General features: G+C 56.6%; 1 protein-coding gene and 1 long non-coding RNA gene across 9 annotated transcripts; one reads left to right on the top strand and one right to left on the bottom strand.

The window, feature by feature from the left end:
* LOC110401997 lies at positions 248-2,885 on the bottom strand. Its single transcript, XR_002440740.1, has 2 exons — positions 1,622-2,885; positions 248-1,489 (listed from the first exon to the last, which is right to left on the bottom strand). It is a non-coding gene; the product is annotated as an uncharacterized LOC110401997 (long non-coding RNA).
* On the top strand, positions 2,574-27,784 carry CTNND1 (catenin delta 1). Of its 8 annotated transcripts, XM_021403577.1 has the most exons (21): positions 2,997-3,236; positions 14,812-14,929; positions 15,319-15,638; positions 16,701-16,772; positions 17,018-17,176; positions 17,385-17,917; positions 21,073-21,536; positions 21,633-21,816; positions 22,110-22,227; positions 22,598-22,751; positions 23,140-23,157; positions 23,397-23,465; positions 24,224-24,351; positions 24,510-24,660; positions 24,907-25,099; positions 25,204-25,318; positions 25,866-25,953; positions 26,262-26,309; positions 26,435-26,532; positions 26,657-26,722; positions 26,925-27,004. In XM_021403577.1, the coding sequence occupies exons 3-21, from the start codon at positions 15,444-15,446 to the stop codon at positions 26,934-26,936; spliced, it is 2,865 nt and encodes a 954-aa protein (XP_021259252.1). In that variant the 5' UTR covers positions 2,997-3,236; positions 14,812-14,929; positions 15,319-15,443; the 3' UTR covers positions 26,937-27,004. The 8 variants fall into 8 exon arrangements, with proteins under 8 accessions (XP_021259259.1, XP_021259252.1, XP_021259253.1 ...); XM_021403578.1 differs by lacking the exon at positions 14,812-14,929; XM_021403579.1 differs by lacking the exon at positions 2,997-3,236 and having other exon boundaries at positions 3,912-14,929; positions 26,928-27,784.

The following is a 27,794-nucleotide window of genomic DNA, read 5'->3' as shown; positions in this document are numbered from 1 at the left end:
CCTGACAGACCCACAGAGCCAGCGATACAAAGCCCTGGACCTGGCACAGGTGGCAGGCCCTTTGCTTTGAGGCATTTTTAGTGTTTTGCAGAGGCAACGCTGAACTCTGTCATGCAGAAGTCCTCTCCTCAGCCCCACCAGCCCCTGGTGCTGCCTTCCCCCTCTCTGCCCCTGCAGTGGCCTTGTCTGCCCTTAAAAAGTTAGTGATACACGATCTGGCCATACCAGCAAACACTCCCACTGTAGATAGAGTCTGCACACAAAAGAGGCATTTTATTAGTGCAACTTTTACCAGTATTCAAAGCCAAATAGCCTGCACTGGAAAAAGCACCAACACCCTTTTGTTCCATTGATAGGATCCTCTCTTTATATACTGGCATCCACATTCGCTGCCAGAATTTGCTGGCTACATGAGTGTACATCTTGCCACCAAGCCATTCAAACTGCAAGAGCATGATTCTCTCCTGCCTTTAGGTGATCAGAAATCGGTAGCTGGGGCTATACGTGTGCAGAAGTGACCCTCCCTACTGGCAGCAGTCACTCCATCTACACCCAAAGCCAGACTGGGATGAGGTCCAGGCATGCACCTGCACCTTCCTTCCTTCTCAAGCCTCATTCTCTGTGGAGAGAGACCTGCAGGAACAGGGTCCTAAAAAGCATGATGTTGTGCCCCAGCCTGGCCCTTGCTTTGCCCTCTCCAGTGCTTGTCCCAGAGGATGGCTGGGCACAGACCCGGAAGGGCTCAGTGAATCACTCTGGCTGGGTTCATCTCCCTATAGGACTCGCTGTGGAAGAAAGGCAAGGTCGGTCCGTCTGACACAGCCTAAGTGCATGCTGGTTATCCTGGCTTGCTCTATGGTTTATAGGAAGAGAGGCTGCCACTGAGCTTGTCATATCCTTTCCCTTGTCTCCCAAGCCCTCAAATCAGCAGATTCTGAGCTGATTTCTTACAGAGAAGGGAAATTCCTATCTTGGGTCTTACTCAGAGCTGCAGTCGTTTTCCATTAACGTCCCCTTTTACTTCTGTTACTAAATTGCAGCGTTGAGCTGTCTCATTTCTCCATTCTTAGGAGATATCTTGCACGTTGCTTGCATCTACCATGGAAGGAAAGGCAGAAGAGGTGAAGGCTGGCACCCAAGGCTAGGAAAAGCACCAAAGGTGGAGAGAAGAACATACTACTTAGTGCAGACATCTGACAGATGGGATGTTTCACCCCGTGGTGCCACACTTCCCCTCTTACAGGGGGAGGACAACAACCTGTTGGGATTCCCACAGGAAAGGGGCTGCGGAAGTGCCTTGTTATCCTGATTTAGAACAATGCAGGCCATCTCTGAACTGCCCACGCCGGGCCTGGAGACGGCAGCCCCCTCTTCCTCCTGCCCTGCGCTGCTGAGGAGCATTCCTCTGTCTGATAAACAAGTTGTCTTGCTCTGTTCCGGTGGTAGCTGCGTTGTTCGGGCGTCTCGTCTGGAGAAGGCATCAACAGCACTGCAGGATGAAAGGGGACGCATAAGATGTTATTACACCCAATTACTGTAAAAAGGCAAATTTTCCCATGTTAGTAACGCATCTTTTCTCCCCAGGAAGCAGTGGGATGGACTCATCTGCCACAGTACTTACATTTAAACAAGAGCACTATCTGCTGTGGGGTGAGCCTGAACCCAGGGATCAGGGTACAGTCTTCCTTCAGAAGTGAACACGCGTTACTGGGCGTCCTGGCCGCTGCCGGGCAGCGCTGAATCAGGAGCTGACAGCCTGCTATTAGACCCCGTCCAGCTCAGTCCTGCCGCCCTGGGGACATGCGCTCACCCAGCTTCAAAGAGACAGGACTCCAGCTCCAATTGAGAGCTGGCATAGGCGTGTTTGCAGCAGCGCATTTCATCTTTGAAGAAACTCACTAAAGACTTTAAAGGCTGTAAAATCTCCGGGCTGATTGGAATACAGGAATGTGGCAACCTATCAGGCACGCCAGAAGGCTGCCCCAGGCCGTGGCACTGGTGACCACCTACCTGCTGTCCGTGCGATGGCAGCCACCTGGCCAGTGCTGAGGTGCGTCTCCCCCTGCTCCCACTGAGGGGAAAAGGCTCGGTTCTTAAGGCACAAGGCTAAGGGGCCCCGCTCGGGCTGACCCCAGGCCTGAGAGGTGTCTCTGTGCTGGGGGCAGAGGAGCCTCCCGCTCGCTGCAGAGGCAGGAGCTGGTGTCCCGTGCCTGCTGCGCTCCTTGCAGCCAGTGAGCCGAACGATCTGTTATACTGATCCGGCACCAGGGAGGGTCTGGGGGTCTGCCACCCCGTAATCTCACTAAACGCGTCCCTCTCACTCATTTAATCCCATTGCTCTTCATTATGCCTTTTTGCTCCGAGCAAACCCCGCCCCCGGCCGGGGGATTACCTTCCCCAAACATCTGCAGGCGGCTATCAGCTCCCCCACCTCTCGTTGCCCAACCGCGCCGCGCATATTTACTCCTGAAATCACCTGTCCCCACCCAAACTATTCGTCAATCCTTTTCCTCTTGTCATTATCTCACTTAGCAGTTTGGCAATCGGGAGCGGGCAGATCCTCCCCAGCGCCCCAGTCCCGCCGGTCCCGGATCAGAGGCGAGGTAGAGAACCCCTAACCTCGATCCCGTCTTCTCGCAGGTGAGCGGCGCTACCTCCCGTAGCGAGGACGGGCGGTTCCCCAGCACGGCGGGGGCAGGCTCCCAGCAGCCGTGGCTCAGCCGGGCCGGGAGCTCTGGCCGGGGGAACGCAGCCCTGGGGCACTGAAAGCCTTCCTAGGAGGAGCGGCCTCCAGAAGCCTTCCCAAGCGGTGAGCTCACGGGGCCGTGCCGCAGACCCCCCCCCGCGCCGCACCCTCCGTACCGCTCCGTCCCGCCCCCCCGCACGGCCGCCATTACCGCGCCGGGCTCCGCTCTGCGCTGCCGCCATTGGCCGCGGCGCTCCGACGCCGGGGGCGGTACCCGCGCCCCGGCCCGCCCCCGCCCCGCCGGACCAACTTCCATTTTAGGTGCGGGAGCGGCGCGGGGCGCACGGAGCGGCGGTGGCGAGGCCCGGCCCGACCCTCTCTGGCCCCGCTTGCGCCGCATTCTTCCGGCCCGGACGGTCGCTGCTCCGGGCCGCCCCTTCGCGGGGCTCCTCGTGTCTCGAGCCCTTCGCCCCGCCGCTCCTCTCCCGCCGGAGCGGGCCGGGCGGCCGCGGGGCGGGACCGCCCCCTGTCCCCGAGGAGCCCGGCCACGGTGAGTCCCGCTCGCGGCGTCCCGCCGTCTTCCGGGGGGGGGACCGACGTCGGGCCCGGCCGCGCCTCGCTGGGAGCGGGGCGGGGGCCGGTGCCGGGTAGGTCCGCGCCGTCGGTGCCGGGGAGCGCCCTGAGGTGCGCGGCGGGGGAGAGCACAAAGGTGGTAGTCGCGGCGCGGTCCCGTGCCGCTGTCCCGCTCCCTGCCCGAGGCCGGGCTGAGCCGCGCGTGTCGCCGTTCCCGGGGCCGCACAACAAAGGGCGCCGGCGTGCCAGCGGCGCGGGGAGCTGGCCCGACAGGCGCGGCGGGTTGGCGCAAACGAGATCCGCGGCCCTCGCCCTGCCTTTGTGCGGGAGGAGGGCGGGCTGGGGCCGGGCAGGGCGCGGAGCCCGGGCCGCCCCCCCGCGTGCTGGCAGCGGAGTCCTCCCGTGTCCTTCTCGTCTGCGCCTTTGTTCTAGCGGGAGGGGACTCCGGTGGCTGGGGAGGGTCAGGGCGCGGGGCGGGTGCGGCGGTTCCCTTCTTCCAGACAGCTCCGCTCGGCAGCGCGCCTCTGGTCTCGGTACAACGAAAGGCGACGTGCGGTGGAGCCGCGGGCTGACAAGTGGCACCGAGCCGCTGCCGAACGGGGACAGCCCTACTGCAGCCTGGTCTGGGCCCTGCAGGCCGCCTCTCAGTTCCTGTCAGCTGGCCATCTCGTGCCTTTGTGTGAGAGGGCGCCGACCTTCCACGGTGCTGCTCCTTGGAGTGCTGCGGAGCAGAGACTGAACTTGGGGTGACTGCACTCGAGTCCGGGTGTCTGTCCGAGGGAAGGCTTCCAGCAGCTCGGATGTGCCCCTGAGCCTCGAGTGAGGGAGCAGGGATGGCTGAGCTTCCTCCGATTGTTGGGGTGGGGTGGGTCTTCGGGTGCCTCCCTCTCCGGGAAGGGCCCGCTGCCCAGCTAGGCTCTGTGGTGGGGGCAGGCCCGTCCCTGCCCTGCTGGGTGGTCTCCTCCCTAGGCTATGGCACCTGGCCTTCTGGTGGGCTTTCCTGCCCGGCTGCTGGGCACCGAGGGGAACACCTGGTACATGGACCAAAGTACAGCTGCTGGTGGTTCCTTCTGTGTCATGTCTCACTGTGGAGCTGGAAGTAAGCCTGTCCTCAGCTTGGTGCGGGGAAGGAGCTGAAGCTTGGCACCAGCAGGGCCCAGGTGTGCAGGGAGCCGCTCATGTGCCGGCCTCCTTTGCCTATGCCTTGTCCTGGACATGGTGACATGGGATGATGGCTGGCCTGTGGTGGCTGTGGGCCGTGCTGTTGTTCTGCTCCTTTCCCTGGTACCTGCAGCACACTGCTGTCTGAGAGCACAGGGCTTGCTGTGGGAACCGTCCTTCCCTGTTGCCAACGCTTGCCAGAGGCAGGCTCTCTGACTTGTCAGGGTTTACTCACACACTTTAATAGGGGGGGAAAAAAAAGGGAGGGGGGCAGCTGTTTGGTTTTTTTAATCTGTTCTTAAACTGAGTTTGACTGAACCTCTGTTGCATGCAGTCAACTATCTCGTGGTATGTAGCCCTTGCTGGGATCCTGTGTGGGACCTTCCTGGAAGGGTGGGAGGATGGAGGTGCTCAGTGCTGCATGGCTTCGGGTTTGCCTGGGCCACAGCTAGGTCAGTACCTCTCATCCAACAAGGTCACCCTGCATCACTTCATTCAGTAGTCCTCACGGTCCTCTTTCCCCTAGGGATGGGCTGGGAGTTGGGGGAGAGGCCCAGCTCTGTCCTTGGGTTGCCTCTTACTACTATTGCTCCGGAGATGAGATCTTGGTCCCTTGTATCCCCACCAGGGGTGTGTTTAGGGTACCCAGAAGGTGAGAGCGTGGCTTGGACCACACCTGGAAGGCTGTTGGGGTCTCAGACTACTGTCTGCAACGTTAGAGGACAGTGCTATTTGAGCATTCCAGTTTCTCTCCCCAGCAGCCCTGCAGTGGTCTTGCTGCCTGCCTGTCCTTCCCAGGCTGCAGTGACAGCTTCAAGGGATACACAGAGCTTCTTCCTCTCCCTACAGACACAGGTCTCTGCACTGTGCTGTTCTCACCGCCTTAGCTCTGCTGCTGACAAGGAGCAGAACCATGGAATTGATTTTGGTCCATAAAAAGCAACAGGTGTTGCCTGGCTGTGGTGACAAAATCTAAACCTGTTGGGTGATTCAGGCAGTCTCAGAGCTCTGTGTGTGACACAGGGCTTGGCTGGTGGAGGAAGTTGTCCTCTGGCACGGCGTGCAGGAATGTGCCTCAGTGTGAGGCTGCTGGGAAGGGGCTGGATCTGCAGGCTGCAGAACAAAGTACTGGAGTTCCCCTAGGTGACTGCAGCCTTCTGTTGGCTCTTGCCCTTGTGCAGGGGGCTGCTGGGGACGGGAAGGACGCAGCACTGTTTCTTCAGGCTTGGCCCGTTCCTGTCACGGGGACTCATGGCAGTAGGCTGATGAGTGTTGGGTCATGAGTGTGTCTGGCTCCTGCGTGTCTCATGTCTACTGCTGAGCTGCCTGCCTTCCAGTCAGGAGAGCTGCTGTGTCCCTCTGCCTTCCTTGTCCAGTAACTGGTACACAGGAATGGACCGATGGGGGGTGACTGCTGGGTTCATGTTTCTGTGTCACCTGGGTGTGGTGAGGTCCTCCTGCACCAAAGTGTGCAGTCCATCTCCCTTCCTTATTTCCTTACAGAGGAAGCAGAGTTTTCCCAATGTGTGGTACTGCTTCCTCATTGTGGCCCATATCTGAGCAACCCGGCACGGAGGGGTGAGGTGGGTGGTGGGGTGCGGAGGGAAGTTGGTGACTAAGCACCACAAGATGCCAGGTGTGGTGCTGGGATGTACAGCCCTTACCGGACTGCCTGTCTTTTACCTCTGCTCTGTGTTCCTGTTAAGGTAGAGGCTGGTGGGTGGTGCAGTGCCTGATGTGCTCCTGGTGCACGTGGGTGTTGGGGCTCAGGCAGGTGGTAATGAGCTGGCAGCAGGTTCCATGCTTCCTTTCTCTTCAGAGGGACCAGCCACCCTCCAGGGGTTGGTCACTGAGGGGCTGACACCTGGACAGTTTGTCCTCCTGCCCCTACCTTGTGTGCTGCAGCTCCATGGTGACCTCATGCCGCAGCACTCTGGCCTCTGTCCACTGCAGACATGTTTGTGGCTGTGTGGGCTGGGGGTCTGATCTGGGCTGAGCATTTCTTTCCTCTGTAGATGTGATTCTAAACAGTTGGTTGCTCAGATGCTTGTGCTGATGAGAGCAGGATTTCTTCTGCCTGCGTGGCCTAAACAGGTTGTGAAACCACAGCCCGGCCTGTTGGTGAGGCAGAAGGAGGGGGTGGCTCTGTGGCTGTGGGTGCTGGTGTGGTGTCAGTAGACGTGTGGGTGCCCAACTCAGCAACACAGACTGGAGGTTTCTATCTAGAAGTGGCCAGTTCTGCCACGCAGCAAGGAGGGTAGAGGCTGGAGGGAGTTGGGCAAGCAGGATGGGAAAGCAAGCCCTGGGACTGGCCCTCCTGCAGCCTGGCTGGGTGCTGCTGTGGGTCTGGGTACTCTTCTAGAATGTAGGTGACCCCAGGAAAGGTCCCAGCCAGCACTGGATGGGCTGGTGGCAGCAACAGCTTGCTGGGCTCCTGTGCAAGGGCAGGAGCTACTGTCATGTCTCTGTTCTGGCCCTGATGGCTCCTGTTCCTATGGGCGTTGGCTCCAATTACAGTGAACGCTGCTCAAAGTTCACTGCCTTCCTGCTACTCTGGCCTGGGCCTGGTGTGGGCAGCCTGGAAGGCATGGATCTCACCTGTGTCAGCTTCTGAGCAAGGGCTGGAGAACAGCTGGGGGATGAGCTGCTCTCATGCCACTTTTGCAAGTGCAGAATTGCTGGTAGAGACCAATTATTAGGGGCGACGCAGGTGGGATCACTCCCAGGAGCACGACAGTCTCAGAGGAGGTGAATATGGAGAACTGATTCTACCCAGGCCAGGAGGAAGAAGGTGTCCGTCTGTTCTCACCTGATGAATGTTCCTCTCCCCACCTTTTACACAGTGCTCGGGCCTCAGATTTGCTGTTTTATCTGGTCTGCCTCTGCAGCAATGCTCCCAGCACTGGCCCGGCAGGCCAGGGAAGTGGTGCTGGCTCTCGCCGGGCAGCGCGTGGGTAGCTGTGCCGGGCGGGAGGGAGCATGGTGAACTGCAAAGACGAGTTTTTCCGACCTAGGAGGGTGGGTCACCATGTTTGCGTGTTCCTGGCAGGCCCCTTGCCCAGTGGAGTAACGCATTCTTCCAAGCATGTTGCTGCATGCACAGCTGTTTGCCGTGCCTGGCTCCGGGCGGGCTGAGTTGCTTCAAGGTGTGTGTGGGGAGTGGTGGGGGGGAGATGGCCTTGTCTGATGCTCGCAGAAGCTACTGGGGGAGCAGGGGACAGCCTGGATGTGCTGTGGAGCCTCTACTGCAGCCCCAGCAAGCAGGTGTCTGCAGGGTTATGGTGCTATTGCCTCCTCAGCTCTGCAAATACTGAGCCCATCTTCAGAGCCTTCTGGGCACGGTTGTGTCCCCATGGGAGACTGCTTGGGGCTGGGATCTAGCACCTGCTGCCTTCTGCTTGTGAGATGCTTGCTGCCTCAGGCAGGAGCACGCAACCACCACGCACGATAGATCCTCACATGCAGTCCTTGGAGGTAGGATGCGTCCCTTGGGGAGTGGGCCCAGCCGTGCTGTGCTGGCTGGTGGGGTGGCTGTGCCCATGCCCTGTCCCAGGTGCCTGTGTGCTATGCTGGGGCAGTGGGGAGCAGCCCTTGGCAGGACGTGGTGTTTAGAAGCATACGGGAAAGGGAAGCCACGATGTCATTTCCCGTCTGACCAGGAAATGCAGGTTTCCTTCCCCTTGGATGCTGCAGGAGCCTGGGAAGCTGCCTCTCAGCAAGCGGGCCAAGGGGATCTGCAGCCAAATGTAGGGCTGGGGAGCAGCTTGAGCTGCGGGCTGGGGTAGGATGCTTCCCCCATGGTTTTCCTTCACCCGTTCATTACTCCTTTTGGCAAGGTCCTCTAAATTCACTCGGAGTGGATTCATACGTGCAATTAGAGAGCGGGGGCATCCGATGAGGTCATGCTGAATGGAGATGGGCTTTTGTTGGCTGCCTCCTCCTGCCCAGCCCTGGCTGATGGGTGCTGTGACTCAGCCCACTGCCTGCCCAGGAGCTGAGGCCATCCAGAGTGAGGGGAGGGCGTCCTGCTGCTGCCACAGGGCCATCTTGGAGATACCCTGTGTGCCGCTCCCACCCCAAGCATGAGCTCACCGCCTGCTTGTTTGCTCTTTGTGGGGAGAGGTGTGTGACCAGCCTGGCTGCGGGTTAGTGTGTGGGATGGGCAGAGAAGGAAAGGAAGCTGCCTTTGTGTCTGGGTGTCTGTTATGGCGGACAGGGAGAGACCGTTCATGGGGCTAGGTGGGGGATTTCGTGCTCCTGCTCTTCTCCATCTCCTTTGTTCCTTGTGACTTTGGAATTCCTGGTAGGGCTGGCAGACTTCCCTGGCTGGCACTCTCTGGACAAGCCAGGTGCAGTGCCCTCCTGATGTGCAGCGCTGTCAGGGCAATTCCCTGTTAGTCCCAGCCCCCTGAGCCTTTGTGCCCTGGTCAGCCCTCTGACATGAGTAAGCCATGTGGGGGCTGCAGTTGTTGGAAGAGGAAATGATCTCAAGTGGCTTTGCTGGGAAGAGGGAAGCATGGCTGTAGAGAGAGCTCTGCCTTAGGAATGGAGTGAAATCCCCCTGTCTGATGGCTGGTCTGGTGCTGAGATGTGCTGTTTGTGCCCTGGGCTTTGCTGACCGTGGGTGCCTGTGCCTGCGGCTGGATGGAGGGAGGCTTCCTTTAGGGCTGCTGAGAGTGCGGGCCTCTGTGCTGCAGCCTCCTGCTTGGAGGCAGCCAGCATTAGATGTGAGCTCCCAGGTGGGTGCAGTGCCCTTGCCCGTCTGCTTGGGCTCAGTGGGGGCAGCTCTTGCCATGTGATTTAATGAGATTTAATTGAAGGGACTTTGCACCCTCAGCTCTGTAGTACAGCTCTTATCTCAGCAGTGCGGGGCTGGTGTTTGCTTTCCCTGTGGGAGAGAGGCGGCTGAATGTGAAAGTTCAGCCTGTCGGTGGGTGGGGGGAGAGGTGGAGTGAAGGCCAGGGATGTGGTGGTAGGGAGCAGGGTGGCTGGAGCTGGGGTGCAGAATTATGGGTTTTGGAGCATTCTGCTTGCGTAGGGGCTTCCGTGTCCCTCATCCTGGTGGCTGCTGTCCCTAGAGCAAGGCATAGGGCCCAGGAGCTGCCGGGGAGCTGCCTTGGAGCTCCTCAGGGTGGGGAGCTGGGGACTACCCCTTCCCTGCGGGGCCCAGGAGCCTGCTGGCCGCCGGAGTGCAGCCTGCCCCAGGAATGCTCTGGCCCCGTTCCCAGAATCCGGCACTTGGTGTTTGTTTGTTGCTGTGCCCCTGAGGTCTGGTGCTACTGTGACAGGAAGCGGGAACGCCGGGGGGAGGGAGGCTGGCCGGCTGTGGATGTGCCTGTGAAATCCCTTTGTCCCTGCAGAGCGCTCAGCTGCAAATTCCCACAGAGAGGAGAGAGCCGCCTTTGTGCTGCTAAAGGGCTCCCAACATGTGAAACCCCCAGGCTGGGGGACTGGGGTGGGAGCTCAGCGCAGGAGCGGCAGGCCCCCGCCTCCCTGCTGTCCTTGGGCACGTGGGGGGCATGCGGGAAGGGGACCCTTGGGGTGATGTGCTGGGTGTTGCTGGCAGGAAGGGGGGGCCCTGGGCCCAGCTCTCTGAGCCTGCCTAGAGGTCTCACCCTGCCTGGGTTGGACAGTGGCTTTGGAGTGTGGCAGCCCCCACCCTGCGGAGCACCCCGGGACAGCTGCCCTGGGGCTGGATTGCTGACATACCAGCAGAACAAGCCTTGCTCTCTGCGGCCAGCCCTTTCTTTCTGTGGCCAGTCTCGTGCTGTTCCTTTCTCCTTCCCCGGGGGCAGCCCTGATTGCCCTGTGTGGGCTGGGCCCAGCTCTTTGGTCCCTGGTGCAGCAGAAGGCACTGAGCATCTGCCCTGTTCCTGGTGGGGCTTGTCTCCTGCCAGAAGGTTGCCCACCACATTTCCCAACCTCTGTGTGTGTCCAGGCTGGTCCTTGGGACTTGATCTCTATCGTGCATTCCTGCCCTTGTTGGGGGTGTGTGTGTGTGCCACGTCTGCTTCCTCACTCCAGCCTGGTGCGCAGGCCCCACCCTGCTCTTATCTCTCCCCTCTTATCATCCTGCCTTGGCTGCTGGCCCTTTCCCTTATACGGCCTGCTATTGTGTCTGCCTGCATCCCTCCAGGTAACTCCCTCTGCAAAGGAGGCTTTCCTAACAGAGACCACAGCCCTCGTGGCAGTAAGTGAGGCAGGCTGGGCCACTGTCCTGCTGCTGGTTGGACCAGTTGTGTGCTATGAGCGCAGAGTAACTCTCTTCACTGTGGCCGCTCCTCGTGGTTCCTCCTGCCTCAACTCCTGCCAAGGCCTGGTGATATGGGCTGGGCCACCCGTGGGGCAGGGAGTGGTCCTGTCAGCACAAGTAGCTCCTGGGATGTTGACTGTCCTTCCTGCATGGGCAGCAGTCTGTCCAAAGTCCATTCTGTGTCCTCTGCAACCTCCAGGCTTCTGGATAAGGATCTGCCTTGGACACAGCTCTCCTCCTCACATGTGGGAGCTGTAGATCAGCCATACTGCTTCCCTGTGGCTGTTCTCAGGGTGGGCCATGGGCTGCTCTGGCTTCGGAGGTGCATCCAGAAGATTGTTGTGTTCTCCTGATCATGATCCCATTCCATGTGTTTGTGTTCAACTCACGGCTTCCCTACCTCAAACAGTGCTGACCTACTGCACCTTGATTAGCATTAGTGCTTGCCTCCCTGCGCAGTGTGAGGGCTGCTCATTGCTCTCTGAGCCTGGACCCTCTGCTCAGGAGTGTGGAAAGATGCCAGAGATGTTGGTTCATTTATTTTTTAGCTAATTGAGACTGACCGAGAGCCTGTGGTGAATTAGTGGGGATGTGAACCAGTGCAGAGCATCAAGTGTAATGCACTGAGAGCTCAGACAATTGCAGGCTTCAATTATTGATGGGGCTTCTGTTTTTACTAGGTGCATCACGATAGGTAGATGGAACCTGGAGAATTTGTTGCTTCCTCCCTGGGGAGGACAGGGTCCTGGTCCTGAGAGCTGTCCGTGTTCCTTGCTGAAGGGCGGGCAGCCAGCTGGCTCTGAGCCCCTCAAATGGATAGGGCAAGGCTAATTACTGGGGCGATGTTGCCATTTTTCTTGTCTAGCAGTTGAGGCAGCGTGCCTGGCAGGCCTGCCTGGCCTCAGCCCTACTGTCTCTGCCACGTCTCCTCCAGCCCTGTGACCCAGCACAGGGTGAGGGGCTGTGTCTGTCCTGGTGGAGGAGGAGGCAGCTCTGCTTCTGCCTGCAGCTGCGGGCGGTGTCCTGTGGGGGGAACAAACCTTGTCCTGTGTGGAACAGGTGTGTGAGGGGCACCAACAGACAGGAAAGTTGCTGGGGGTGGGGAATGGCAGCCCGAGCTGCTGTGATACTGTCTCCCTCTGTGCCATGACAAGGGCTGTAGGTGTGCCTCCTAGCAGGGAGCTGGGCAGGGCTGATGTGGTGGCGGTGGCTTCTGTCTTCCTGGCTTGAACTTTGCCCAAAAAAATCCTCAGTGCTGAGGGAGCGACCTTAACTGCAGCCGTCTTGGGAGTGGGGCCGGAACGGGTCCTTGTGAAAACCCAGCAGAGGGCCTGTATGCTTGAGTTGCTTTATGCACTGCAGCAGTTGGTGCTTGTCAAGCCTGCTGTGTCTTATCTGTAGGATCTTGTCTATGCTCTGCCTGTGGTGTCCTGTTCCCTGTCTGCCAGCTTAGGGTCAGTCTCCCTGGCCAACAGGAACCTTTCCTGGTGGGGAGCCTTCAAGGCTTGAACTCCATCCTCCAGCAGAGTAGGGTGTGGGTGAACTCCAGGTGGGTATGGCTGTGATTGGTCCCTGAAAGTTATTTTTCCAGGTGAAGTATTTGGTTTTGGGGCAGGCAACTATCCCAAGAGTCGGGAACAGAAGGGTCTAGGAAAAAGGTCCAGAACTCTTCCACTGGGCTCTTCAGCACAGCACATCTCTGTTGTAGACTAGCTTCAGCGGCTCAGAGAGCAGTACAGAGCTGTCCTGGCACTGGAAAGTGGGGAAAATGAGACCAGAAGGACTGGGGTGTCAAGCATTCTGGGTGCATGCATTGGTCCCTGGGGGGTGTGGGATGAGCACTGCGGTGTTCCTCGTGCCCTGGGGTAGGAGCTGCTTGGGGATGTGCTTTCTCTTCAGGCTTTTTGGTTTTGCCCTGAACCAAGCCAGCTGAAATATTTTTGGCTTGCTGGGTTTTTTAAGTAATGGGTGTGTCAGAGAGTGCCTCTCATGATGAAAAGGCTTTCATGAAGCCGTCCTCAAAGATGGTCATGGTCTGGCTTCGGAAAAATGCTCTGTGTAGTTGTATCTTTAGAGGCGGGGGACGAGGAGGGGGGAATGGGTGCAAAGCAATCCCTGGAATTTCGTCCTTTGCTTTGTGGGATGCAGCTCACTCAGCTTGGAGCTGTCACATGCAGCTTGCTCCCTCCTCTTCCCTCCTGCTTTGTGTCTCAGTCTGGAGATGGCTCTTGCCCTGAGTTGCCATGGACAGGCAGCAGAAGGCTGTGCCCAGGGATCTGCTCCCCAGGACTGTGGTATGTGAGCCAGCAGGGAGTTGGCAGAAGGCAGAGATTTGGGGCAGACCCTCAGCAGCTGGGAAGGCATGTGGCTGGGATGCTGCTTGGGGTGTGTGTGCCAGCTGGTACTGGGGAAGGGCTGTGCTCTATCTTCTGCTGGGGTGGATGTTTGTGAGTGCAAGGGAGCAACGAGAGTGGGTGAGGACCGGTCCTGTTCCTTCCCCCGCTGCTGTATGTTTACTCCCTGTGGAAGGGGCAGGAAGGAAACAGCCTCATGGCTGCTCCAGCCCCTTATCTGGATCCCTTAATGGCACTGCGAGTTCCATTGTTAGCATCCACATTCTCTGGGCTGTGTTCCCAGGGGACGTGTGGAGGTGGGGACCAGTGGGGACATGGGCCAGAGCAGCATTGCTGGCTGTGTGGGGCCAGCCTGGTGGCTGTGTGGAGCTGGGAGGATCTACTGGGGTGGCTGTCCCACCGCGTACCTTCCAGCAGCAGCAGCAAACTCCCGCAGTGCTGCTGCGTGTGGAGGGTTGTGTTGTGCAGGAGCTCTTTTCTGTCAGGGGCTGTTTCTTCCTTTTAAAGGGCTTGGTGAAATGCTGTGCTGGAAGTGAGTGCTCCTCCAATCGGAACCTGCCAGCAATGGTTCTGGCTGGGATCTTGGGTGCTCTGTTGGCATAGGGTGTCTGTGGGTGGTAGGACCATCCCATGCTTCTGGGGAAGCCTGGGCACCTGCTGGCTGCGTTGCATGGGACTGCAAGCACTGCCCTCCTGCAGCCTCACAGCAGTACAGGCTATGGGGCTGGGCACTGCGACCTTGCCTTGTGTCTGTGGGGGCTGTCACCAAGCTCTAGGGTGGCCCTGGAGGCTGAGGAGCTGAGTCCCCCCCCCTCGAATCAGAGGGATGCCCACCATGGGTGGGGGGTGTTTAATTTGAGGGTGAAAGCTGAGTTCTTATGGGGCTGGGACAGGGAAGCATGGTGACCTGGAGTCTCATCTCTGCTGGGCACTGCACAGGCACACGTAGAACTGGATTTTTTTAATTGGTGAAGACAGACTACAGAGTGGTGGCAACCAGATGTTGGGGTGTGCTGCAGGCAGCCTCTGAAGCACATGGAAAAAATCCACCCTGCTTTGCTGATTTGGTCACAGTGATGTCTGATGGTGCTGGGGCAGATGGACTCCTTGGGAGTCTGTGGGAAGCTCTGGGGCAGGCAGAGCCACAGGAGATTATTTGGACTCATTGGCAGCGAGGGAGGCATTTTAGGAAGTGTTTAATCTGAATACTCTTGAGTTAATGTGGAAAATAAGTAAGAATTAAAAATGATGTTAAAAAAAAAAACAAACAAAAACCCACTCTGCTCTGAGTGCCTCTGACCCAGCACTGGCTTCAGGCTGAAACTGGAGGGACAGGGCTGCTGGGGGTGAGGGGCTGGAGGAGATGGGTACTGTGTAAGGGTGGCAGTGCCTGTGTTCCTGGCCCTGGGTTGGCACTGGAAGAGTGGGCAAAGCTGGTGCTGTGCTGGAGACCGTGGGAAAGCAGTTCCTGCGTTGGCTGCCTGGCTCGAGCGAGTCCCCACACGCCTGCCGTGACTACGCGGGTTTGGGAAAACCTCCTGTGGGCTTGCCGGGGCTTGGCTGAGGAGGTGGAGGGCCAGGCCGGTGGTGTTCCTCATCAGCAGGAGCAGTTGGAGGGGCTGCAGTATCTGAGGGAGCTGTTGCAGAGACAGTGCTGAGCCTGCAGCTGTCCCAGCCCCGTTCTTCAGAAGGAGAGGAGACCCTTCCTCAGCCTGTGTCCCCTTCCCTGCCTTCTGATTCAAGTTTGCTGGTGATTTGACCCCATTCTCCTGCTGTCCCTGCAGCTCTCTTCTTCCTGCTTCCTCCCTGTGGTGGCTGGGCTATTTCTCCCATGACTCTCTACGTCTAGACCTGGCTGTCCCGCGCCTTTGCCAATCACACCCGAGCTTCCTCCTCTGACAGGTCTGTATGGAAGAAAATGATCTCTCTGTCAAAATGTGTTCGTTGTGGTGTGCTAATTCACTGTTTTTCTTTGGGAGGGGATGTTGAGGGGTCCAAGCCGGTGCCTGTCCCATACCAGTGGGCTGAGGACCTCCTGGGATGGCTGCAGGTCTGGGAGCCCCAACAAGAACTTGAGGGGGGTGGTGGTGGGGTGGCAGCTCTCAGAGGGGTTCATGCAGTCCCCTTCTGGGGGTCCTGTCCCCCTCTGCTCCTTTTTCTGGATTGGAAGGAGCTGTGAATACGTCTTGTTATTTTTCCCCTGTTCTGAAAATCTGTCTTAATGAAATCAGTCTCTTCTGACCTCTTTTTTTTTTTTTTTCTCCTCCTTTCCTCCCTCAAATCATGTGCAGTGAAGAGTGGGGCTCCTCCCCTTCTGGGTCACTTTTCCTCCTCTCACTTTGACACCAAGCCAGCTCTGCTTGTGCCTCCCTGTGCCCTTCGCCCCTTCCCCGCCCGTCCTGGGTAACCGTCACCCATGGATGACTCGGAAGTGGAGTCAACCGCCAGCATCCTTGCCTCTGTCAAGGAGCAGGAGGCGCAGTTTGAGAAGCTGACACGGGCGCTGGAGGAGGAGCGGCGCCATGTCTCAGCCCAGCTGGAACGAGTGCGGGTCTCCCCACAGGACGCCGGCCCGGGCTTGGCCAACGGCACACTCTCCCGGCGGCACCAGGTAAAAAAGGCCCTTGGCAGAGGTGGGCACAGAGGCTCCCAGAGCCCCTGTCCCTGTCAATCCCATCTCAGTGGGGATGGCCCTGGGCCTGGCTCCCTTTGGCCCTCCTTGGAGACAAGGCGGAAGAGGGCAATGCTGGTCACATAATGCTGATAGTGCTGTACGTGGCTGGGGCTGATGTGAGCTGGGGATGTGCAAACCTGTCTGGATCTTTCTAGGGAGGTGTTGGCCTGGAGGGTCTTGCTGCCAGGTCAGCTCTGGCTTTGTTCCTCCGTGAGCAGTTAAGGCTGGCTGTGTTCAGTACTTGGGCATCCCTCCCTGTTCCACCTGACTTCTCAGAAGGTGGAACGTGAGTTGGTGTATTAGCTGTGAGGATGTGTCTGTGTCTCCTCTCGTGTGGCAGTGGGCACATTCCTGGAATCTTGGTTTATCCCTGGGGTAGCCAAGCCAGGACTGTGAGAGCGTCTCTACAGGGCTTTAAGTGTGGTTTAATCTGCCTTGGCTCAAGGTCTCTGTCCTGCTCTCACTTTCCTGGGCTGTTCTGGGGAGGGTGTCCTCAGGGCTGGCGCACAGTGTCACATAGAAGACATCCACTGTTCTGTCTGTGAAAGGTGATGCTGCTAGGAGAAATGTGGGATAGGAAAGGGTGGTTGGAGGAGCAGTGTGAACAGGTAATGCTGCAGCACCCAGCAATCAGCTGCTGAGTGTCTGCGTGCTCCCTTGCAATCCTTGGTAGCCTGTGGGATGTCACTCCTGCATCAGGAGATAGGAAAGGTCTCCAGGGCCACCCTGGGAAGTGGGGCTGTTGGCTTCTCCATCAGGGAATTTGAGTGAGATGCAGGGAGTGTGGGGGAGGTGGGCTGAGGGCCATGTCCTGTAACTTCCCTCAGCTGGGCTGGGTGGTGGCTTGCTGCCTCTACATGGACCTGAGGAGTGATGTATGGCATGTGCTGTGGCTGTCAGAGCCAGCGTGGGACCTGGGGCTGGCAGGAAAGGGGACAGCTGCAATCCTGTCAGGGGAGTGGTTGGGTAACAGGCCTGCAATGGTGATGTGCATTTCAGAACGGCCGTTTCTTGGGTGATGCTGACCTGGAAAGACAGAAGTTCCCAGATCTGAAACTCAACGGACCACAGGTAAGAGGAATGAAGCTGTGGGCATCCTCCTTGCTGGATGGGACCGTGGGGGGAATGTAGCTGGGAGAGGGGAACTTGTGTTTCTAATGTGGCCACCTTGACTGAATGGGCTCAGGGCACGTTTTGTGATACATACTGCTGTACAAGGGGATACTGGGGCTCCATAGGGTATGAGATCTCCTTCTCTGGCTACGTGTCAGCTGCGCTGGTGGTGAGGGCTGATTGCCTGCTCCTGCTCCCCCCAGGACCACAGCCACCTCTTGTACAGCACAATCCCCAGAATGCAGGATCCAGGCCAGATCGTGGAGGAGACGTACACCATGGAGGAGGACCCAGAAGGGGCCATGTCTGTTGTGTCTGTGGAGACATCGGATGATGGGACAACCCGGCGCACAGAGACCACGGTATGTGCCTGGGGAGGGCATAGATGGCTTGGACTCCAGCTAGGGACTCGGTGGCTGGAGTGTCACAGCTGTGATCATCACTAGCTCACTGTTTATGTGAAATCTGCCCAGAGTGAGATGCTGGCCTGGAAGGGGCCTCAAAGGGCACAGGGCTGTGGGGTGGGACAGGATTTCTTGATGGGAATATACATTATGTCCATCTCTCTAGGTGAAGAAAGTGGTGAAGACTGTGACCACCCGGACAGTGCAGCAGGTCCCCATGGGGCCTGATGGGTTACCCTTGGAAACCTCTCCTGTCACCAGCAACTACGTCCAGACAATGGACAGGAACTTCCGCAAGAATGGCAACGGTGGCCCTGGCAGCTACCTGAGCCAGCCAGGCACAGCCACGCTTCCTCGCAACTACCATTACCCCGATGGCTATGGCCGCCCCTATGATGACAGCTACCCGGGCAGCGATCACAGCTACGGCAGCCTGTCCCGTGTCACTCGCATTGACGAGCGTTATCGCCCATCTATGGACGCTTACCGGGCCCCCAGCCGCCAGGACATCTATGGCCCCCAGCCTCAAGTGCGAGTCGGGGGCAGTAACATGGACCTCAACCATTTCCACCCTGAGTCATATGGCCTAGAAGACGACCAACGCAGTGTGGGCTTCGATGATGTGGACTACGGGCTTATGTCTGACTATGGCACAGCCAGGAGAGCAGGGACGCCATCCGATGCTCGACGTCGGCTCAGGTATTGGGGTGTCAAGTGTGTGGCAGCAGGTGTTGGGGCAGGGGGTTGCTCTAGGGTTCCTTTAACTCAGTTCTTTTCAAAGGAATCATAGAGTCACTTAGGTTAGAAAAGACCCACAAGATAAAGTCCAACCTTGACGTAACAAGATGTAATGTAATGGATTACTTTGAACATAATTTGTGTTGCATTGCCTTAAAATACTTCACGTTCTCTGCAACAGCTTATGCCATTAAGTCCTTCAAGTGTTCACTGCAGCGTGAGTAGAAAGAGGGACAGCACCACGAGCGAGTCAGGTGTGGCTCGTGCAGGGGAAATCTTGTATCTGCTTCTAATTAATTGTGTGCTTAATTGGTGGTTAATACTCAGTGCTAATTGAACCAGTTGTCCTGCAGCAAGGAGTTCCACGAGGTGGCTGGACATGGCTCTGGGCCCTTTCCTCTGCACTTCCTGTTCTATTAGCATGGTGAGAAGGATCCAGCTGCTCCTTCACTGGCTGAGGTTGAGCGCTGCAGTATTTGTCCTATGCCCCAGTCTGGTTTATGTGCTGGGAAATGTGCCTGATGTCTGCTTGAAGCAGCAGCAGCCTCACCGTTGCATTCTTGCCAAGCTGAGAGCGGCAGGCAGCCCTGAAGGAGTCGTGCTGAGCCTGGGGCTGAAGCAAACAAGGCTCAGTGCTGCAGTGCCCTAGGGAATGCTCTTGCAGGGTGGGACAGGCTGCTTGACCTGTTCAGCAGTTGCAGCTTCTCCCTTTCATTCTGCTGTGGGTGATCAGCAGCTCTTCCAGCCTGACTGCTGTACATCTGCCTCAGACAGGTAGAACAGGGGCTTGGTGGTCCATGCTGCAGGCATCTTGGAACGTTACCTGCCGGAGGCTATGGCTGCCAGGGACTGGTAGCTTGTACAGTTCTCTCATACAAGTGACTGTGGATGCTGGCTGGGTAAGCCTATCAGCTTGCTCTGCTTGCTGCCTGTGCTGCTAAGTGGGGTTTGGGAAGGTGCTGGAGTGAACTTGAATAGTGCTGAGATAAGACTGGAGTGAGAGTCTGAGCCTGGATCCCAGAGATGGGGAGGGGCTGCCAGTGGGCTGGACTGCTCATCCATTTCTGCCGTGGGGACAGGCAAAGGGCTCACCGCAGGCTCCTTAGCTCTAAAGACAAGAAGCAGAGGCTTGAGAGGAAGGAAAAGGAGGCATTTGCCAGCCCCTGTCAGGGATCCACCCATCTCTCAGGGCGCATCGTGTAAGTCCCCAGTAGCTCTTGGCTGCTGAAGCAACTGAAGGAGGAGCTTTGTCCTTTTGGCTTGTGCCAGCACGAGCGTTTCTGTTGCTGTGTTGAACCAGTTAGGGCAGTTGTTCTCTCAGATTGATTTCCCCAGTCTTGTGTTGTGAAGTGTGTGCTGGTTTAGAGGAGAGCCAGTGAGGCTGACTTGAGCAGCATGTGAGAAACCAGCTTTGGCAGTCCTGAGCCCCCGTCTGGCCCCTCAGCATGCCCCTTGGACAAAAGGGATAAGGCAGAGTCCAGAAGACAGGGATCTGTGCAGCCCTTTCCTGCGGCCCCATGAGCTTGCTCTCCCTCCCCATGCAGACCGATAAAGATCACAGCAATCTGTGGAATCCAGGCACTGTTGAGCTTGGCTTGTCCCCTGCCTTCTCAGTTACCATCTCGCTCAGCTGACTGGCTCACCGAGATGGCAACAAGCAAGAGCAGCATCCCACCCCCTGCCTCCAAGATTGTTTGTCTTGAGCAGGGGCCTGGTGTTTAATGACTTCCTTCAGAGAGGCAGCTTGCCAGGCACGTGGGGGACAAGGAGTGCATTAGGCAGAGTGTGGTGTGTGTGCTATCTGTAAGTGGCCTTGTCCCCTCTGCGTGACTCTGCTTGGAGCTCCCTGCCTGCAGGGAGGCTCAGCAGCAGCACAGGAGTGCTTCTCTTGCCTTCCCTTGTCTTGCTATTCCATCCTATATCCCTCTTGGGGTGGTAAAGGCTTGGCATGGGGATGAGGCCAGCTGCAGGCCGTGCTGGCAAGAGCTGAGGTGCCTTTTTAGTGTTGTTGGCACTGGGCAGCTGTCTTGCTCCTTCCTTGTTCTGCTGCAGAGGTGGTCTTGGTGGCCAGCGTGATGCTCTCAGGCACCAGACTGCTCAGTATTCTTTAGTTGCCAGCCCATGTGACTGTGCGCCCCTGGAACTTGTGGTTTGGGCAAGTCCTATACCAGAGACTGTAGGTGGGGGTTGTGTAGGGAGCAGAACTTGTCACCATCCTTTCTTGCAACTTTCTGTACTCACTCAGTCAGTGATAGGGACCTTCCTATGTTGGGTTTGAGAGCTTAGAAGTGGGATCTGAAGGTGGCTGAGCAGATGAGAGCCAGGGACACAGCCTCATCTTGGGCCTTGGCTATGCAAACGCAGTATGTAGCACAGTGGTCGCATTCAATGTAGCAGTGAGGGTAGCACAGCCCCGGCCCCTCCTGTCCCCTTCTGCTGGTGACTACCAAATTCCTTTGCCCAGGTGGGGGGAAGATTATATTTGCCATTGAGGCTTGCCAGTGACCTAAAAATAGGGTGGAAGTTGGGGATTCTGTATGCTTTGGGTGTATGTAGTGGGCTGTGTGCGCTACTGCCAGGTAGAAGACTTGCTGGTACCGAGCACTAGGGTGGCTGGTGTAGAGGCCTGGGGAATTTCTGTGATTTGCACTCACCAGCATTTTAATGTGGGATGAATTTGCCCTCTAGTGGCCATGGGCCTGAGTAGTTATTTGTGGTGTTATGTGGGCTGGCTCAGCCTCGGGGCTGGGTCTTGCCACTGTGGAGGTTACACGGAGAGCAGAATTCTGTGTCTGACCCAGAAGCGAGATCTGGTGGGAGGGAAGTGACCGTAATTGCTATTGGGGCTGCTCAGGAACCTCCTGCTTCCCGATCCATCCTGGAGATACCTGGGGCTGGCCTCCAGGCTGCAGCTGGGCCTTGTGCAGCTGTATGGGGAGAGGGAAGATATCACAGCGCTGCTCTGCAGCCTGGCTCCCTCCCCTTGAAGGTATGCTGCAGCAAGTAGTGGTGACTGCATACTGTGTGTGTTTTCCCCATCCTCTGCTGCGTTGAAGGAGGCACAGCATCCGCCTGGGCATAGGGCTCACGCTGATGCTTGCTGTCTCCTCTCCTAGGAGTTACGAAGACATGCTGGTGGATGAAGTGGCTCCTGACCGGTACTACTGGGCCCCCCTGGCTCAGCATGAGCGGGGCAGCTTGGCCAGCCTGGACAGCCTGCGGAAAGGAGCGCCGGCCCCGGGCAACTGGCGTCAGCCAGAGCTGCCAGAGGTGATAGCGATGCTGAGCTTCCGCCTGGATGCTGTCAAGTCCAATGCAGCTGCTTACCTGCAGCACCTGTGTTACCGTAACGACAAGGTGAAGACGGAGGTGCGCAAGCTGAAAGGCATTCCGGTGCTGGTGGGATTGTTGGACCACCCCAAGAAAGAGGTGCATTATGGTGCCTGCGGTGCCCTTAAGAACATCTCCTTCGGCAAGGACCAAGACAACAAGATTGCCATCAAGAACTGCGATGGGGTGCCTGCTCTGGTGCGCCTGTTACGAAAGACCCACGATATGGACCTCACGGAGGTCATCACAGGTAACGGCTCTGGGGAGGTGAAGAGGCACTAACCTGTTGGGTGAGATGTAGGGCCCACGTGCCCTGACCAAGCACCTTCTGTATGTGGCTTTGCAGGAACACTGTGGAACCTGTCTTCGCATGACTCCATCAAGATGGCCATTGTGGATCATGCACTGCATGCCCTGACTGATGAGGTTGTCATCCCCCGCTCAGGCTGGGAGCGAGAACCCAATGAGGACTCAAAACCCCGTCATATTGAGTGGGAATCAGTACTTACCAACACTGCTGGATGCCTTAGGTAAGGGAGGGGGGGGCTACGAACTGCTGGCAGAGAGCTGGAGTGGACTGGGGCTGCTGTAACACTGCATCCTGGAGTAGGAAGGGACTGCTTTGCTGGCTGTGGAGGAGCAGCTCCTGGGACGGCTACTGTTGATGATGTGGTGATGCTCCTTGGCACTGGAGGAGTTTCTCTGTAGAGAGAAGCCAGAGAGAAGCCTTCCATTGATTTGAGCTCTTTTGGGAGTGGGGTGTGGACTGCTCCTTGCCTGCCCTCAGCTGTCTCCCCCATGCTGTATCTCTTTTACCTGACAGGAACGTGAGCTCAGAGCGGAGTGAAGCCCGTCGGAAGCTGCGAGAATGTGATGGGCTGGTGGATGCCCTGATATACATCATCCAGTCTGAGATTGGCCAGAAGGACTCAGATAGCAAGGTACTACAGAGGGGGTGCTACTTGAGCCAGTGCAGCAGGGCAAGATACACAGTGCTCTGCTGTTCCGGGATTGTTCCTGGGTTCTTCCTGATAAGGACGGAAGATGGAGGGGAATCAAAGAATTTGATCTGACAGAGCTATCTGAGGAACACTCAAACCAGGCATCTGCCTTTCCATGCTTGGGAGGAGAGCCTCTGTGGGGTGTGACCCATGTATTGTGTGACCAGGTGTTGGGCTCTCAGCCAGCAGTTGGCAGTAGGAATATTTGACCCTACAGTAGGGCTGTGATTAAGTCAGTGACTGTAACTTTTGCTCAGACGTATGGACTAGGCACGTGCTGCTCTGAGTAGAACTGTCTGGCTTTCTGTAGCTGGTGGAGAATTGTGTGTGCCTGCTGAGAAACTTGTCTTACCAAGTCCATCGTGAGATCCCCCATGCTGAGCGATACCAAGAGACTCCTCTGGTCCCCACCAACAATGCTGGGCCCCACGCTGCAAGCTGCTTCGGTGCCAAGAAGGGCAAAGGTTCGTTGGGTGGTGACATAAAGACACACTTGCTTCATTGGGGCTTGAGGGTGGTCTGGGATCTTTGTGCAAGTCTCACATCTCTTGTGTGAAGGCTAACTTGTGGCTTTCTCTGGAAACACGGTGGCTTGTGGACTCCCTGGCTTTGGGAGTTACTGCTTGGTTCACTCAAAGTGTTTGACACGAGCTAATGGTGCCCTGGTGGGTTTCTGTGGTGATGGGATGGTGGTGGATAGATAACCACTAACTTCACGTCTTCCCTTTTCTTATGTGTTGTCCCTTCCCCTTCCCTTTGCTTTCTTGCCAAACGATCTGCCCCATGATGCTGTCGGCACTTCTCTCCTCCTGCCTCCTCTCTCTCCTGTCCTCCTCTCCGCTTCGCCAATAGACGAATGGTTCTCCAGAGGTGAGTGTGCTCTTGGTTTTAATTTTTCTGTGGTGAAAATGATTGGGTACCTTCCTGAGCTCTTTGTTCTCCTGCAGCTGGCCTTGTGCTGCCTGCAATGTGACTAATGTCCTTGGTGGCATGTGTTGGTAGCTTCTGCTCACCTCTGGGCTTGTTCGTGTAGCAAGTGGCAAAATGCTATTGGGCTGATGTGGATGGGAAAATGAGGTGTCTTATGCCTGTGTGCTTGCCCTTTAAAGGTAAAAAGCTCCCTGAGGATCCTGGTGCAGATACAGTGGATTTTCCCAAAAGAACAAGTCCAGCCAAAGGTATGTTGTCTAGTGTGTTTAGGACTTGAGTGTGTAGGGCTGCTTTCCCACAAGCAGTCTGGAAAGTGGTGGCGTTGATATATTTTCTTTCTCCCCACTGAAGAGAGCCTCTCAAATGGGCAGAGGTTTGACTTGAAAGTAGTATGCTTCTGGTTGCCCAAACTCACAAGCTGTGCTTCAGGCAGCCATGAGGAGGCTTGCTGGTCTTGATGAAGGCTAGTGCTACCTCAGAGCAGGCTTGTAGGGGCTGCAGAAGGAGCTGTTGCCCTTGGAGCTGAGGGACAGCCTGGTGATGCAGCCCTGCAAAGAGCCTCTGTGACCACTGCTGTGGTCTTAGACTTGTCAGTGTCCTGCCTGCTCTTCTCTCCTGGACGTGAAGGACAGGCAGGATTTTAAACTAAAATGCCTTGCCTAGAGGAAGTGTGAACATGAGGAAGGGTCATTCCAAGGCAGACATCTAACCTCATTCCAAGGATTCCAACCTTGAGAGCAGCAAATCACAGCAGCAAATCAGTGGCTAGCTGAGCAGCAGCTGTTAGCCATGGGCTTTAGTTCAGCTACTTCTGCCCCAAAAGACTATATTCTGAAGTCCGAAATTGATGACTGATCTGGGGTTTCTGTTGCTGAGGGACAACCTGTCCTACTGTGTACCAAAGAGCAGAGTGCCTAGCAGTGCTCCTTCGAGCAACTCTGTTGCTTGGTCTTGGGTACTGGTAGAGGTTATGAGTAAGCTCTTCCTCCTTGTACCTCCCTGGCAGGCTACGAGCTCCTCTTCCAGCCAGAAGTGGTCCGGATATACATCTCTCTGTTAAAGGAAAGCAAGACTCCAGCCATCCTAGAGGCTTCAGCAGGAGCAATTCAGAATCTGTGTGCTGGCAGTTGGACGGTGAGTGCCTTGTAGAGCTGGGCATGTTGGTGTTCATTGGTGTTTAAGGGAAGGGGGATTTGGGGTGGGGTAAAGCTCCCAGTGGTGCCCCCATGCCCAGGAGCAGGGTAAAGCTGTGCCTGCCTGCGTTCCACCATGGTGTTCTGCTCTCCCCGCAGTATGGCCGGTGCATCCGCTCAGCACTCCGCCAGGAGAAGGGACTCTCTGCCATCGCTGACCTCCTGACCCATGACAGTGAGCGTGTGGTGAAAGCAGCATCCGGAGCCCTCCGCAACCTGGCTGTTGACTTACGTAACAAAGAGCTGATAGGTGAGAGCTGCAGACGCTCCCCGCATCCTTCTGGCTCAAAACTTCCTCTAGGCTGGGTGGCTGAGGACATGCATGGGCACAGTGGCTGCACAGAGGGTGCCTGTGGTTCCTTTTCCAGATAAACATATACCAGGCTCTTTGAGAGATGCATCAAATTGGTGACCAGTCTCTGATTTTTCAGTGGTGACTTTCTTAGTCGCTGTCCTTTCCCTTGCTCACTCATGCCCAACTATTTGCCCTTATTAGGTAAACATGCCATCCCCAACCTAGTGAAGAACCTGCCTGGAGGCCAGCAGACTCCAGCCAAAAACCTCTCTGAGGATACAGTGGTGTCCATCCTCAACACCATCAATGAAGTCATTGTAGACAACCTTGAGGCTGCCAAGAAGTTGCGGGAAACGCAAGGGATTGAGAAGTTGGTGCTGATCAACAAAACTGGGTAGGCTCTGCTTGATGGGTAGTGCAGGGGCAGAGAGAGGCTTCTCCCAAGGCTGCTTTGAGGCTGTAGTTATTGCCAACATCTTTTCCTTCGCTGCTTTCTAGGAACCGCTCAGAGAGAGAAGTCCGAGCAGCTGCCCTCGTCTTGCAGACAGTCTGGGGATATAAAGAGCTGCGGAAGCCCCTGGAGAAGGAAGGCTGGAAGAAGTCAGATTTCCAGGTGTGGGGAGCAGTAGAGGGGTACCCTGTTGTGTCTTGGGCAATAGGCAGGGTCCTGCAGCAGGGGGGAAGGTGCTCCAAGAACTCAGCAGTGTTTGATTTCAGCTCTTCTCTTGCTGGTGTGACTAGAGACCCTTGAAGGTGTCCCCTCTACCACTTCTCGGTGGGTGAATGGCAGTGGGGCAGAAACACTCTGCAAAGTACTAAGCCTTGAACATCAGATCTACCAGCAGGGAAAGTCTGCAGCACTAAAGCCATTGTGGCAGTGCTGAGAAAACAAGGTCCTCCAGTATTTGCTTTCCTTCCTAAAAGCTGCAACTGCCTCTTCAGGGCTGGGTGCTACCCTGACCCAGCCTAGGTAGACCCCCTCCACTCGTGTGTGTGTGTGTGTGTGCACCCAGAGGCCTTGGAGTGCCTTCTGGTCCCTTCAGCTTTGGGTCCTTTGCTTGAGGGCTGTGGGAGGGGAAGCATAGCTGGCTCTGCTGGGGCTGGAGGGCTGCCATGTGCTTGTTGTATGAAGTATGAGTAGTTGCTGTCTGGTGCTTCAGGTGAACCTGAGCAATTCCTCTCGGACCCAAGGGGGAAACTCATTTGATGACAGCACCTTGCCTCTCATCGACAGGAACCAAAAGACAGGTATGTGCCCTCCCTCCTTTCGCCACTTGTCCCCATTTTAACCCCATTTCCTTGTGGGAACCCGTGTTCCCTCTCTACTTTTCACCCCCAGCTTCCTTGTGTTCCCCAGGAGCTCACACAAAACCATCAACCTGGGGGGTCTGTTTTGTTTCTCAGGGCTATAAATGATGCTCAGTTTGCGTAGATCCTGTAGTGTCCCTGGGCCAGCAGTGCTGACACTGGAGCTCTGTCTGGGCTTATCCAGCAGTAGTTCCACTGCTGCTCATGGCCTCAGGGGCTATGCCTAATCTGTTTTCTCATCCTTCTAGACAAGAAATCCTCCCGGGAGGAGATCCAGATGAGCAACATGGGACCAGGTAGGAAAGGGGCTGGAGGAAGGGCATCTTGCTTTTCTGATGTGCTGGGAGCACCTTGCCTCCAATGGGGAGGATGCTGCCTCACAAACAGGTAGCGCAACTGACGGTCTCCTGTCTTGCTCCAGACAACTATTCCACACTTAATGAGATGGACCACAGCAGGACACTGGACCGATCTGGTGATCTTGGAGACACAGAGCCAGTGAAGGCAGCACCATTGATGGTGAGCAGCTTTTCTTAATGAAGCTGAAGTGGGCAGAGGTGCAGGGAATGACAATGGGAGAACTGGGCTCCTGTGACTAACCCCCGCCTGCTCCTTCGTCCCTACTAACCTGGTATGTCTGCAGGAGGAGGAGGGGCAGGAATCCCAGCCTGAGGCAGAGGAAGATTCTGCTGTGTTTTCCCCTGTGTCGGTATGTCCTGCAGTGCCCTGTCCAATCCAAAAAGTGGTGACAAATCCTGCTGTGCTGTTAGAGGTGCTTTGGGCAGCCAAATCATGCTCTGATCCCTGCTGTCTGCAATCACTGCCTGATCTACAGGGGACATAAACACTTTTCACTATTTGTTCCTGCTCTGGATGTGCTAACATTTCTCCCTCTCTCTCTCTCTCCACAGCAGAAGATCTAGCTGCTATCCCTGCCTCCGCTCAATTTGGTTGATAATATATTTTATATATATAAATATATATAACTCTTCGTGGTGGAATGGACCGAATTTTTTTTCAACTGTTTTTTTGCTGGACTGTTTGTGCCAACTAGCCAGCCAAACGACTGGGCCTAGTCCCACGGGAGGCAGCCCAGGCCACTCTGCCTCCTCTCGGTAGCTGCACCTCCCCATTCTGGGACAACTATCAATAACTCTTCCTCCTTATCCTCCACCACCTCCTTCCTTCAGAGAGGAGGCCCTCCTGCCTGACTGCCTGCGCCAACCGGCAAGGATGCTGCAAAACAATTCCAGACCTCTGCCTTGACCAGGATCTGCCTTCTCTGCCTCTCCTTCTTTCTGCTTGGAGTCTGCTGTGGGGACAGGGACCAAGACCTTACTCGCCACCTCCCTTTGTTGCCTATAGGATATTTTTTTTTTGTGTGGGATCACTCTTCACCTGAGGCTGCAGGGACAAGAGCATCCCTCCCTGGTGGCAGCAGGACTAGGATGCGAAGGCGGCTAGAGTCACAGGGGTGTTGGTGGAAAGGAGAAGCAGCAATAACTCTTCTTGCTTTGCTCTAGATGAGGCTTTGGGGGTGTGGGAAGAGGGATCTATCTAGCTCTGACAGTTTGGTCTGGCTCTGGATCCTGCTGGAGGGAACAGGGGCTCTGGATGGGGCCCTTGAAAGAGGAGGGATCCTTATGTAGGGTGAGGGTCTGTGTGGTGTATGTGGGACAGGCCTCAGTTCCCTGGGGGTGATCGTTCCCTGGGGGTGATCGTTCCCTGGGGGTGATCGTTCCCTGGGGGTGATCGTTCCCTGGGGGTGATCGTTCCCTGGG

This window comes from Numida meleagris, chromosome 6 (genome assembly GCF_002078875.1).
Source record: "Numida meleagris isolate 19003 breed g44 Domestic line chromosome 6, NumMel1.0, whole genome shotgun sequence".
Lineage (NCBI taxonomy): Eukaryota > Metazoa > Chordata > Aves > Galliformes > Numididae > Numida > Numida meleagris.
This window is presented reverse-complemented; position numbering and strand designations above follow the sequence as displayed.